This window comes from Oncorhynchus keta, chromosome 17, assembly GCF_023373465.1.
Source record: "Oncorhynchus keta strain PuntledgeMale-10-30-2019 chromosome 17, Oket_V2, whole genome shotgun sequence".
NCBI lineage: Eukaryota > Metazoa > Chordata > Actinopteri > Salmoniformes > Salmonidae > Oncorhynchus > Oncorhynchus keta.
The window spans coordinates 48580278-48595165 of NC_068437.1; the positions used below are offsets into that span (position 1 = coordinate 48580278).

At 43.4% G+C, this 14888-nt stretch overlaps 1 protein-coding gene across 1 annotated transcript; it reads left to right on the top strand.

Moving 5' to 3' along the window:
* Positions 1-2211: 2211 nt before the first annotated feature.
* Positions 2212-14319, top strand: LOC118396061 (sodium- and chloride-dependent glycine transporter 2-like). The gene is made up of 15 exons (XM_035790195.2): positions 2212-2227; positions 3660-3760; positions 4219-4363; positions 4798-4929; positions 5052-5225; positions 5586-5736; positions 5887-6019; positions 6243-6481; positions 6637-6761; positions 6856-6968; positions 7563-7694; positions 7985-8084; positions 8301-8401; positions 8898-9065; positions 13414-14319. The coding sequence occupies exons 1-15, from the start codon at positions 2212-2214 to the stop codon at positions 13564-13566; spliced, it is 1983 nt and encodes a 660-aa protein (XP_035646088.1). The 3' UTR covers positions 13567-14319.
* Positions 14320-14888: the final 569 nt, after the last annotated feature.

A 14888-nucleotide genomic window follows, 5' to 3' on the forward strand; every position in this document is an offset into this window, starting at 1 on the left:
TAGGGTTAGGGTTGAGCCTGGTTGTAATTGAAGCTAGGGTTAGGGTTGAGCCTGGTTGTAATTGAAGCTAGGGTTAGGGTTGAGCCTGGTTGTGATTGAAGCTAGGGTTAGGGTTGAGCCTGGTTGTGATTGAAGCTAGGGTTAGGGTTGAGCCGGGTTGTGATTGAAGCTAGGGTTAGGGTTGAGCCTGGTTGTAATTGAAGCTAGGGTTAGGGTTGAGCCTGGTTGTAATTGAAGCTAGGGTTAGGGTTGAGCCTGGTTGTAATTGAAGCTAGGGTTAGGGTTGAGCCTGGTTGTGATTGAAGGTAGGGTTAGGGTTGAGCCGGGTTGTGAACATGAAGCTAGGGTTAGGGTTGAGCCTGGTTGTGATTGAAGCTAGGGTTAGGGTTGAGCCTGGTTGTAATTGAAGCTAGGGTTAGGGTTGAGCCGGGTTGTGAACATGAAGCTAGGGTTGGGGTTGAGCCGGGTTGTGAACATGAAGCTAGGGTTAGGGTTGAGCCGGGTTGTGAACATGAAGCTAGGGTTAGGGTTAGGACCTTATGCATGCGCCGTCATTCTAGAGTAGTTTAGTAAGCCAACTATCCCTGTGCCTTATTCTGGTGAGTGTGAGGAGCTCACGCTTCACTGAACCCCATACAACCCCATTATCTGGCTATTCCTAAGACATGCTACTGACGTGCATCAGACACACGCTGTTCCCACATGATACCACTAAAGGAAAAATGATTAATTACTCTCTGTACCTTTTGAGGTTGATCCTGATAAGTATCTATGTCACCCTGCCTAGGGAGAGATAGCAGTGTTCTGTCTCTCTCCCTCCCCCTCTTCTTTATTTTACCAGGCAAGTCAGTTAAGAAACAAATTCTTATTTACAATGACAGCCTACTCTGGCTAAACCCAGACAGCGCTGGGCCAATTGGGACTCCCAAACACGACCAGTTGTGATACAGCCTGGCATCTAACCAAGGTCTGTAATTACGCCTCTAGCACTGAGATGTAGTGCCTTAGACCGCTGTGCCACTCGGGAGCTCTTCTGCCTCTTGGCTGCAAACAGTTTGTTTAGGAGATGGCATCTTGAGGAGTCCTTTAGTGGGATGCCAGTGTTCATTAAAGGACTATCCCCTGACGCACGCACGCACGCACGCACGCACGCACGCACGCACGCACGCACACACACACACACACACACACACACACACACACACACACACACACACACACACACACACACACACAACGAACTGGACCCAGAGCTTTGGGTTTTTCTCTGCTGTTGGGAGCAGGGAGCTGTTTCAGGACTAAAAGCTATTAGTTCTGCATCATTGGCCCTACAAGCACACTGGACACATAGATCAACAGAAGCTGTTAGGAAATAACACACAGAAACTCTCACCTCCAGATACACATTCAAATATATTTACTGAAATAATAAATTATTAGTAATGAGTATGAGGTTATTATGGTGTTGATTATTCATTTCAGCCATAATTTGTTTATCTTTCCTTAAGTCAGATTTGTTTTAAATAGGCCTATATTGATTAATTAAATGCAATAAATAGTAGTTATTTTTCACTGAACATGTTTTCCTGCTTGCTTTTAGCAAATATGATGAGCACGATATCCAATAGAAAATATTTCCAATCCACTCAATAAAAATGTGATAATTATTTTTTACAATGTATTTCTTCTCAGAATGGCCTTGGTCTGAGAAACAAAGTATGGTGTAAGGGGAGACGAAAAGAGGTGTAGAAATAAATCAATTACAATTAATCTTGGTTGAGAAAGTAATTAAACTGGTATTGGGCACTGGCCAGTTAAATGTGGAAGAGCTTATCCCTGCCAAGCACAGATGTTTAGCTCGCCTCGCGCTGCTGAGGCGTTCATTCCTGCTGAATGGCTAAAATGTGCTGTAGGGGATGAAGAAAACAGAAAATTGTCAGATCTGGATGCACTCTGACATTGTAGGTTTACTAATCATAACATGGAAACTATAAAATAATTATAATTGTATTTCAATTATTCAGGACATTGCCCTGAAACGAACCTGTGAAGTCCATAGTTAAGTCGCATTTCTCTTTATGTGACGAGATTAATGTCGGTTTTAATTGTTTTGTGTATTCCCTCGTGTATACTTTGTCCATTAATTTGTCCAGCCAAACACCAGAGCTGGCAGCGAACGACGAGTGACAAAGCGTGCAAACGGCATTAGGCATGAATAGTTGTTCCTGTAAGAATTGTGAATCTCCAACTGAAGATGCATTGAATACATATTAGCAGTAAAACGTTCCTCGAAGGGCACCTTGCAATATTATGACGTAGGCTAAATAAACTCCCACCGACAGAGCTTTGCATTTGCAGTTTCTTTCAATCTCGCTGCAGTCCTGACTTCTCTTCTCAGCTTCCGGCTGTCCTGGAATTTACTACAAACATGGTGAGATGCGTTCATTGATATTCAATTCCTAGCCTAAACAATGATTGTGGCTACGTACAGTTATTTTAGACTAAAATTGATGAAAAATCACAAGTGGCACTTATTCAGTCAACACTGAGTGGACTACTGTACAGTAGTCGAACCACGGTCGCCGTCCATGGTGCTGAAATGCATTGTGCTGAAACTATGATGCGTCTATTTACAGCTCATTCTCTCTACTCCAGGCAGCGAAACATTCCTTACTCGACTTCTTCTGTTCAGTTTAATTGTAACTTCTGTTCAGTAATTTTATTGGCTAATCTTATTCCAGCATATATTTTTGAATTTTTGCAAGATTCTCTTCTATTGTCAGTAGCTTAGTCATGTTTATAGCATATGTGCCTGTGTTTGTGTGTTTTTACTTTGGCAAAGTAGTTTTATGTATCTCAATTTTAAAACAATAACGATTTTTGGTTCTACGCAGGTAATCATTTGATCTGTTTGTTGTGTTTACGTTTTACTGCGGTGGAGAATGCTTGCTGGGCTAGGACTGGGGGAGAGGGGCTCAACAGCTTGTCTATTGCCTATTCAATCAGAGAGAGGGGCCGCTGCTGCTGCTGCACGGAATGACCGAGAGCAAATGAGCCGTAAAATTAAAGAATCTCTGCAATAATGAATAAATAACCAAACCAGAGTCGACCAATGCCCCACCAAGGAATTGCCACAATTATGCAATAATAGTATTGAACTAAAACAACACATGCACTAGGCCTAACTGTATATATGTTATCCAATATGTGAATTGCCACCAATTAAGTCACTTGATTTTCTAGTCTATTTTACCATTTACTTTGTACAGTTGTATGTATACGCCTATATTCTAACGAATTTTAATTTCACCTTTTGTAGGATTGTTCTGAAGAGATGAACAACCGGCAGGTATCTGATCCTTCCACTCAGGAGTCGTTACCACAATCAGATACTGGAGCGGTAGGAGTAGCAATAAACAAACAAGATAATGTCCCAGATCTACCCTCTTCAAACTGGCAGCATCCTTCAAAAACCGATGAACAAACTTTTTCTCAACCGGTGGATAGGCCTAACACAAGAAAAGGAACGTATAAAACCCACGCACCTGCAACGCATAATACCGACGTTGATGGAGCCGAATGTGCCTCTGTGGATCATTTTACGACACACAGTCATGGCACAGATCCCTGTCCCAATGAAAGTGTTACAACGATCCCAGTAGAGCAAAATGGCACGGGGACGGTGATTAGTCCCACCACTGTGATACTGGGGACAGATGAAAACATTTCGGTTCTACCTGGCACAGTGACCGGGGACGGGGTAAGAGTCCGTTATTTTATTACTCAGGCATGACGCGAGTAAAAAGCATGCCCAGAACATAGCCAGTGGCTGATTCCATCTGTCAAGTGTAAACTGGTGTGCTGCCTAAACGAATTTCACTTTCCTGATAGCATTTTGCTGGTGTTCCGTCCCAATGCATTACTTACTGCAGAGCAGGGTGTTGCGGAGTAGTTTGTAGCGCTGCAGGCCCTCTCCTCTCCTTCCCTGGGGACATATCAAACCAAATAGCGCCCTTTGTGTTGAAGTGATGGAACGCATCATGATTGTAGCCTAATCGAAACAGAATCATTAGAATGAATAGTCCTACATGTATAATTACAAAAATGGTGAAATGTGCAGGAACAGATCAAATTGATCGGTGATAATTAAAGACTTTTCGACATCAATCATATATTTGTGTTTTTAAATAACCGTTAAACGTTAATTGTTTCCTTCAGGATGATGATGACGAAGGAGGGGATGAGAATAAAGCGAGAGGAAACTGGTCCAATAAAATGGACTTCATTCTCTCAATGGTTGGATATGCTGTTGGTTTGGGAAACGTCTGGAGATTCCCATACCTAGCCTTCCAAAATGGAGGAGGTAAAGGACACATATATGTTGCAAAACAATTTGATTCGTTTGCACCCTTCATCAACTGCATCTGCTATTCTCAGCAAAGAAAACAGAATATATAAAATAATGAAATCCCTATCTGTTTATTTATTTTGGAGACTTTATTCGTTTTAGCGTTTGACTATTATTTCAATAGCCTATTTTAATCAATTAAATAATAATAAATGAACAATTTACATAAAATAATAATAATTAATTGATTCGTTTAATATTGATACTAATGCAGTTTATATTATTAAATAAAACGAATAATAATTGTGATTCAACTACAATTTACATTTATATGCTGTGAAATTACATATTTCTTGTCCAATAATTTCACCATTCAGCCTGTTTCATGCAAAAGTGTAATCGGATTGAGCTGCCTGACATTCAACTCCGTTTCCACTTCCTTCCTGAAGGTGCTTTCTTGATTCCTTATCTAATAATGTTGGGTCTTGCTGGAATCCCCATATTCTTATTGGAGGTGTCCTTGGGGCAGTTTGCAAGCCAAGGACCCGTGTCCGTATGGAAAGCAATCCCTGCTCTTCAAGGTAAGCCAAACAACAGCGATCATACTTGAACAGTACGTAAGCATAGTCTATTTTTTATTATAACCTATACATTTCAGGTGCAAAAGAGTAATTTCTATATTTCGTCTCATTCGTTATTTTAGGTTGCGGGATTGCCATGTTGATAATATCAGTCTTGATAGCCATATACTATAACATAATAATGTGCTGGACATTGTACTACCTGTTCGCTTCGTTGAAGGGCTCACTCCCCTGGGCGAACTGCAAGAATAAATGGAACACTCAACACTGCAAGGACAAAGACATGCTTCTTCTTGGTAAGTATTCAGAAGACAGAACACCTTCCAATTTGGAATGCAAGGATTCATTGTTGTTAGAAATGTTTATTGTGAGAAAATACTGTGCATTTCATTTATTCAGGGATATAAAATCCTTTGGATTGTAAGTCATATAAATAGGCCACAATCGAATACTATGGCAAAGCATTAATGTAAGATACCGTGCAAATGCTTACTTGACACAATTCTCGCTGGAGGAAAGGCTACTGTGACGCCCTCTAGCATCCATCTGTTCTTCTTGCGCTGCATCGTGGATTTATTCATACCATCAATTTTAGCCACCACAGAACTACTCACACATGCTACCACCCACTTTCTTCGCTTTTGTTGTCCTGTCAGAGTCATGCATTCTGCGTGATGCGAACGCCACCTCTATAAGGAATACTACACTGTGTTTGTCTGCTGATGTCATTGGGAATCTGAGCAAACTCACTAACATCACATCTGAGATCAACAAAACCTATGTCAGCCCAAGTGAAGAGTATTTTAAGTACGTATTGTTTATCATGTTAGGCTATGTAATACAATTTTTAAAAAATATGTCTGCTGTGTGTGTGTGTGTGTCAGTGAAAATAATATCTTATTGAGTTGAAGGCATTGCGTTGTAGCCTGATGTCTCCCACTCCCTCTCTCCATGTAGATATAATGTACTGAACATCTCCAGAGGAATAGAATACCCAGGGGAAATCCGCTGGCCTCTGGCCCTCTGTCTTCTCTTGGCATGGGCTATTGTCTACGCCTCACTGGCTAAAGGAATCAAATCATCTGGGAAGGTAATCATTGTCACTTTCCAGCCAACATACTTATATTATTCTTTTGATGCTTTTCTTCAGAGATATATGTTGTGGTCATTGGTGTCTGTTTTTGGATTGTTGTCTTTGTGCCTACGTTGCTGCACTGATTGACAATAGGATTATAGGATTATTAAAGTTTTTCTATTCTATTTTATTGGATTGGATTCTGTTGGATTCTGTTGGATTCTGTTCTATTCTATAGGTGGTGTATTTCACAGCTACGTTCCCCTATGTGGTGCTGGTGATTCTGCTGGTCAGAGGAGTTACTCTGCCTGGAGCTGGGGATGGCATCCTCTACTTCATCACTCCCAAGTGGGAGAAACTCTACGATGCCAAGGTGTGGAAGGATGCTGCAACCCAGATCTTCTTCTCCTTGTCAGCAGCCTGGGGTGGACTCATCACGCTGTCCTCCTACAACAAGTTCCATAACAACTGCTACAGGTGAGCAGGGTTAAACCTTATGGGACGGTTTCCCGGACACAGATTCTCTATTGGGTATGCTTCTTACTCCAGAACTAGTCTTAAGGGTCCAGGAAACATGCCCTACATGCAAACTATACTGTAGATGCAATTTCAGACTGTCTTTGATCTTTTAGGGACACCATCATTGTGGCCTGCACCAACAGTGCCACCAGCATCTTTGCAGGGTTTGTCATCTTCTCTGTCATCGGGTTTATGGCTCATGAGCTGAAAGTGCCCATCGAACAGGTGGCTGATGGGGGTAAAGAAAACCGTTATTCTAGTCTATTAAAATAACTTTTTGAGGTAATATTAGTGTAACTAGACAGTTCTGTTGTCTTGTTGTGATTCTGCAGGTCCTGGCATAGCCTTCGTAGTGTATCCAGAGGCCCTCACCAGACTTCCTCTCTCTCCTTTCTGGGCCATCATCTTCTTCCTCATGCTACTCACCCTGGGACTGGATACCATGGTAACTATTGTTCTGCTTTCTGTTTTCTGTGGATGTAAGTGTTTGTATTTAATTACTTGGTGGTCTTTTATTTACATTTTATCTTTATTTAACTAGGCAAGTCAGTTAAGAACATATTTTAATTTTAAAATGACGTCCTACCAAACCCTCCCCTAATCCGGACGATGCTGGGTCAATTGTGCGTCGCCCTAATGGTTCATTAGGTTGATAAGACCTCTGCAAGGTCTTCATGGTTGATAAGACCTCTGCAAGGTCTTCATGGTTGATAAGACCTCCGCAAGGTCTTAGTGGTTGATAAAACCTCCACAAGGTCTTAGTGGTTGATAAGACCTCCACAAGGTCTTAGTGGTTGATAAGACCTCCACAAAGTCTTAGTGGTTGATTAGACCTCCACAAGGTCTTAGTGTTTGATAAGACCTCCACAAGGTCTTAGTGTTTGATAAGACCTCCACAGGGTCTTAGTGTTTGATAAGACCTCCACAGGGTCTTAGTGGTTCATTGTAAGTATGTGTAGTACCAAGATTATGTCATTTTGCTTTCTGTTGCTCGACGGAATCTATTGTATTAACTAAGTATCTACTGTCCCTGTCTCAGTTTGCCACCATTGAGACCATAGTGACGTCTGTGTCAGATGAGTTCCCCAGATATCTGAGGAAGTACAAGGCCCTCTTCACCCTGGGGTGCTGCACCTCTTTCTACATCCTGGGGTACCCCATGATCACAGAGGTAAGGCCTAATCTGATCCTCAGCATTCACTCATCTGTAGCGTTTACCATAAATGACGTATGCCTTGAGAAGGCGCTGTGTCGTGCGCTGCTCTGCAACAACTAGATCCCGGCCCTAGTAATTAAGTCAATATCGCAAATGTATTATACAGTTTAGGTGTCTGAGTGACACGTCTCAAACATTAAGGATACACAGTCAAACTAATAAAATGACATTGAGAGTCAGTGAGGCTGTGTAGAGGACTGCTATGTTTTCAGTGCTCTGATGGGTCTTGTATCCCATTCTGGCAGAATGGAATGTATATGCTTCAGCTGGTGGACACATATGCAGCCTCATACTCTCTGATCATCATCGCCATCTTTGAACTTGTGGGAGTATCATACATTTATGGTGAGTCATGTATCGTCTTGACAGGCACTGATCCAGTGTTTGTACAGTTTTTTTCAGACTGTATTCGAAAGATACCTTATTCGACAAAGACCTTATATGGCATAAGCCTTCCTGTAAATGTTTTCAAGATATGCTTTACTAATTGTGGTTGAGTAACATTATCAACCTTGGTACTGTGTGTGAAAGGACTCACACTATCTGGTTGTTGTGTTCTAGGTCTGAAGAGGTTCTGTGAAGACATTGAAATGATGATCGGGTTCCAGCCAAACATGTTCTGGAGGGTCTGCTGGGCCTTTGTGACCCCCACCATTCTCACAGTAGGTGCTACCATCCCCAGGCCAAGATTAAATATATTCTGTATTCTCATGTTGCTCTGTGTGATTTTATATAGAACATGTTGCTTTCAGCATAAGAAACAGTGTTAACTGCATAAAAGTCGAATTACATGGGCATTGTGCATCACTTTACCATGTCAGTCATATTGAGTGTTTCCATGAGTGTTCTAGTCCAGGGTTTCCCAAACCCGGTCCTGGGGCCCACCCTGGGTGCACATTTTGGTTTTTGCCCTCGCACTACACAGCTGATTGAAATAACCAACTAATCATCAAGCTTTGATTATTGAATCATCTGTGAAATGTGCTAGGGTAAAAACCAAAACGTGCACCCAGGGTGGGCCCCAGGACCAATAACGTGCACCCTGTTCTAGCCAAATGCAGGGGCTTTATCCCTTCTAATAATTATATTTCTATAGTTCACCTAATGCTCAGAAGCCTTTAATGTCTTGGTTGTCCCTGTCTTCTGCCTGTACTACAGTTTATTCTGGGTCTGAGTCTGTACCACTGGAAGGTGATGACCTATGAGACCTACACCTACCCCACCTGGTCCATGGTGATGGGCTGGCTCATGGTGGTGTGTTCTGTTATCTGGATCCCCATCATGTTTGGCATCAAGATGCACCTGGCCCCCGGCACCTTCATCCAGGTATGAAATGATTTACTGTAGCTATCCCCCTGCTAAAGACATTTTATGTAGCTCCCCCTCCCCCTGCAAAATACATTTACTGTAGCTCCCCCTCCCCCTGATAAAGACATTTAATGTAGCTCCCCCTCCCCCTGCTAAATACATTTACTGTAGCTCCCCCTCCCCTTGATAAAGACATTTAATGTAGCGCCCCCTCCCCCTGCTAAAGACATTTACTGTAGCCGCCCTCTCTGCTAAAGACATTTACTCTAGATCCCCTCACTAAAGCCATTTACTGTAGCTCCCCTCCCCTGCTAAAGACATTTGCTGTAGCTTCCCTCCCGCCACAAAATACATTTCCTGTAGCCACCCTCCCTACTAAAGACATTTACTGTAGCTCCACCCTCCCCTGCTAAAGACATTTACTGTAGCTCCACCCTCCCTACAAAATACATTTACTGTAGCTCCCCTCCCGCCACTAAAGACATTTCCTGTAGCCACCCTCCCTGCTAAAGACATTTACTGTAGCTCCACCCTCCCCTGCTAAATACAATTAATGTAGCTCCCCCTCTCTCTTCCTAAGACATTTACTATAGCCACCCTCTCTGCTAAATACATTTGCTGTAGCTTTACCCTACTAAAGACATTTACTGTATCTCCCCCTCCCCCACTAAAGACATTTACTGTAACTCCCCCCTCCCCCACTCCAGACATTTACTGTAGCTCCCCCTCCCCCCACTAAAGACATTTCCTGTAGCCACCCTCCCTACTAAAGACATTTACTGTAGCTCCCCCCTCCCCCACTAAAGACATTTACTGTAACTCCCCCCTCCCCCACTAAAGACATTTACTGTAGCTCCCCCTCCCCCCGCTAAAGACATTTGCTGTAGCCCGCTCCCCCCACTAAAGACATTTACTGTAGCCCCCTCCCAGCTAAAGACATTTAATGCAGCCCCCCCCCGCTAAAGACATTTACAGTAGCCACCCTCCCTGCTAAAGACATTTACTGTAGCTCCCCTCCCACCACTAAAGACATTTCCTGTAGCCACCCTCCCCACTAGAGACATTTCCTGTAGCTCCCCCTCCCCCTGCTAAAGACATTTCCTGTAACTTCCCCTCCCCTTGCTAAAACATTTAATGTAGCTCCCACACCCCCCTGCTAAAGACATTTACTGTAGCTCCCCCTCCCCTGCTAAAGACATTTACTGTAGCTCCCCCCTCCCCTGCTTAAGACATTTAATGTAGCTCCCCCTCCCCTGCATAAGACATTTAATGTAGCTCCCCCCTCCCCCTGCTAAAGACATTTAATGTAGCTCCCCCTCCTGCTAAAGACATTTAATGTAGCCCCCCCTGCTAAAGACATTTAATGTACCCCCTCTCCCATGCTTAATACATTTAATGTAGCTCCCCCTCCTGCTTAAGACATTTAATGTAGCTCCCCCTCCCCTGCTTAAGACATTTAATGTAGCTCCCCCTCCCCTGCTTAAGACATTTACTGTAGGCCCCCCCCTCCCCTGCTTAAAATTGTTGGATAAAAGCGTCTGCTAAATGGCATATATATTATATATTATTATTATTATTATTAGCTCCCCCCCCCCTGCTTAAGACATTTAATGTAGCTCCCCCCTCCCCTGCTTAAGACATTTAATGTAGCTCCCCCCTCCCCTGCTTAAGACATTTAATGTAGCTCCCCCCTCCCCTGCTTAAGACATTTACTGTAGCTCCCCCTCCCTCTGCTTTAGACATTTACTGTAGATTCCCCCCCCTGCTTAAGACATTTAATGTAGCTCCCCCTCCCCTGCTTAAGACATTTACTGTAGCTCCCCCCTCCCCTGCTTAAAAGACATTTACTGTAGCCCCCCCCCCCTGCTTAAGACATTTACTGTAGCTCCCCCCTCCCCTGCTTAAAATACATTTACTGTAGCTCCCCCTGCTTAAGACATTTAATGTAGCTCCCCCTCCCCTGCTTAAGACATTTAATGTAGCTCCCCCCCCTGCTTAAGACATTTACTGTAGCTCCCCCCTCCCCTGATTAAGACATTTACTGTAGCTCCCCTCCCCTGCTTAAGACATTTAATGTAGCTCCCCCTCCCCTGCTTAAGACATATACTGTAGCTCCCCCGCTTAAGACATTTAATGTAGCCCCCCTCCCTCTGCTTTAGACATTTACTGTAGCTCCCCCCTCCCCTGCTTAAGACATTTAATGTAGCTCCCCCTCCCCTGCTTAAGACATTTACTGTAGCTCCCCCCTCCCCTGCTTAAAAGACATTTACTGTAGCCCCCCCCTGCTTAAGACATTTACTGTAGCTCCCCTCCCCTGCTTAAAAGACATTTACTGTAGCCCCCTGCTTAAGACATTTAATGTAGCTCCCCCTCCCCTGCTTAAGACATTTAATGTAGCTACCCCCCCTGCTTAAGACATTTACTGTAGCTCCCCCCTCCCCTGATTAAGACATTTACTGTAGCTCCCCCCTCCCCTGCTTAAGACATTTAATGTAGCTCCCCCTCCCCTGCTTAAGACATTTAATGTAGCTCCCCCTCCCCTGCTTAAGACATTTACTGTAGCTTCCCCCTCCCCTGCTTAAGACATTTAATGTAGCTCCCCCTCCCTGCTTAAGACATTTACTGTAGCTCCCCTCCCCTGCTAAAGACATTTAACTAATGTAGCTCCCTCTCCCTCTGCTTTAGACATTTACTGTAGCTCCCCCTGCTTAAGACATTTAATGTAGCTCCCCTCCCCTGCTTAAGACATTTACTGTAGCTCCCCTCCCCTGCTTAAGACATTTAATGTAGCTCCCCTCCCCTGCTTAAGACATTTACTGTAGCTCCCCTCCCCTGCTAAAGACATTTAATGTAGCTCCCCCTCCCCTGCTTAAGACATTTAATGTAGCTCCCCTCCCCTGCTTAAGACATTTAATGTAGCTCCCCTCCCCTGCTTAAGACATTTACTGTAGCTCCCCCCCCCCTGCTAAAGACATTTAATGTAGCTCCCCTCCCCTGCTTAAGACATTTAATGTAGCTCCCCTCCCCTGCTTAAGACATTTACTGTAGCTCCCCCTCCCCTGCTTAAAATACATTTACTGTAGCTCCCCCTGCTTAAGACATTTAATGTAGCTCCCCTCCCCTGCTTAAGACATTTAATGTAGCTCCCCCTGCTTAAGACATTTACTGTAGCTCCCCCCTCCCCTGATTAAGACATTTACTGTAGCTCCCCCTCCCCTGCTTAAGACATTTAATGTAGCTCCCCCTCCGCTGCTTAAGACATATACTGTAGCTCCCCCGCTTAAGACATTTACTGTAGCTCCCCCTGCTTAAGACATTTAATGTAGCTCCCCTCCCCTGCTTAAGACATTTACTGTAGCTCCCCTCCCCTGCTTAAGACATTTAATGTAGCTCCCCTCCCCTGCTTAAGACATTTACTGTAGCTCCCCCTCCCCTGCTTAAAATACATTTACTGTAGCCCCCCTGCTTAAGACATTTACTGTAGCTCCCCCTCCCCTGCTTAAAATACATTTACTGTAGCCCCCCTGCTTAAGACATTTAATGTAGCTCCCCCTCCCCTGCTTAAGACATTTAATGTAGCTACCCCCCCTGCTTAAGACATTTACTGTAGCTCCCCCCTCCCCTGATTAAGACATTTACTGTAGCTCCCCTCCCCTGCTTAAGACATTTAATGTAGCTCCCCCTCCCCTGCTTAAGACATTTACTGTAGCCCCCTGCTTAAGACATTTACTGTAGCTCCCCTCCCCTGCTTAAGACATTTAATGTAGCTCCCCTCCCCTGCTTAAGACATTTACTGTAGCTCCCCCCGCTTAAGACATTTAATGTAGCTCCCTCCTCCCCTGCTTAAGACATTTACTGTAGCTCCCCCCTCCCCTGCTTAAGACATTTACTGTAGCCCCCCTGCTTAAGACATTTAATGTAGCTCCCCCCTCCCCTGCTTAAGACATTTACTGTAGCCCCCCCTCCCCTGCTTAAGACATTTACTGTAGCTCCCCACTCCCTCTGCTTAATGTACCCCCCCCCCCTGCTTAAGACATTTAATATAGCTCCCCCTCCCCCTGCTAAAGACATTTACTGTCTCTCTCATCTTCCATGTTATGTAGTGGTCCAATAATGTATCCTAATAAGTTAATGTAGCATAATAATGCCTAAGGTAGGTTGATAGTGAAATTGAGATGAGATGCTTGGTAAGATCCTACAAAAGAGTGAAAATAATTGGAATATTCTTCTAATGCTATGTTACTACACTTGTTCCAGGACATCTGGCTCAAGGGACAATGGTTTTATACAACAGTGTTCTAATGTTGTCCTGATGTGTGCCCTGGTATTATGACATCTTATGGTGATGAATTTTACTGTGTTTCAGCGTCTGAAGCTAGTGTGCGCCCCTCAGCCAGACTGGGGTCCCTTCCTGATGAAGCACAGAGGAGAACGCTACAAGAACATGATCGACCCGCTAGGAACCAACTCCCTGGGGCTCAAACTCCCTCCTAAAGGCCTGGGCCAGACCCAGTGCTAATGTCTGTTCCTGGACAAGTGACAAAGTTCACCAACTCTGCAGTAGTCATATGTTGTTCGCTCTATTCAACGTTTGCACACTTTTCTATAGATTACACAAAGGGAAATTGAAAGTCAAAGTCCAAGATTATGCATGTTGTCTTCTGACAAAGACCGTCCCTTTAATACAGCAGTAGGCCTATGATCGATTTTACAGTGAACAGGGCTGATTTGGTGCCTACTGTGCTTAATCTCCAGTCATCCACAATGCTGTTTATTTTATTTCTATTTAACTACTCTGAGCCCACTGGTTAGGAGAATGGTTATAGACTTGTCCTCCCAGCACTCAACACTGTTACTAAATAGATTTGAAAAAAGAATGAGGTTTGTTGTGATGCATGTCATTGTCAAGAAATCTGCAATAGAAAACATGTTGATGAAAGATACATTGCCAACCCTATCTGTTTGCGTGTGCTGTAGCATAGTTATAGGTAAACATGCCATGTCAGCTGCTCAATGAACTAATAAGCACATCCCAACAGAGAAAAACTGTGGCTACAATGAATGAATCAACCTCAAACTTCCCCTGTTCTAAAATGACACTGCCTTTTGTATAAGCAACGTGTAACTTGTATGTCAAATAATTTGTGTTGCATGTACCTACAACTGAATCAGAAAACATCGTAATTTGTCAAGAATTTGGCACGTTACACATAATGTTGATCATGCCGTTCTTATATGTCATGCTATTTGTCTTTGGCTGCTGCGAGTGTTTCTAAATGTATTGTATGCTTGCACTTGTTTGAATACAGCCCTCCTCTTCCCTTGTATGTAGTCACAAAGCATGCTTGGAGGCTGTACTGTTGAATCTACTGCATTACGCGTAGCCATTACACTTGGGCAGAGGCGCAAATAGACTTTGTACAGGGGTATTTTGGGGTGGTAAATCAGTTTACTAATTGATCTCTGAGATTTCTGCCCCATGAGAATACGACCAAGGGACGGTCCAAAAACACATTACCCATTCTGTCATCGTACTTAGAATATGCCAATATGAATCTACTGTGTTTTCCATTCTTTTACACCAACTTAGGATATACAAAACCAAAGATAGCGTGCTTAGTGAAAGATTTGGAGACAGAAATATCTACGGGAAGTTGAATATACTGCCAGTCAATTTCAATTTGATCACAAATGTTTTCCAGCATGTTTATGCCACATCTTCAGGTAACCTTTGGCCTTTGAGATGTACTCGAATTTTAAAAGATTGTATGGATTGAAAAATAATTAAGTTATGAGATTGTTTTAAATAGTGTGCTTTTTCAGCGTTTTATGGATATTTGA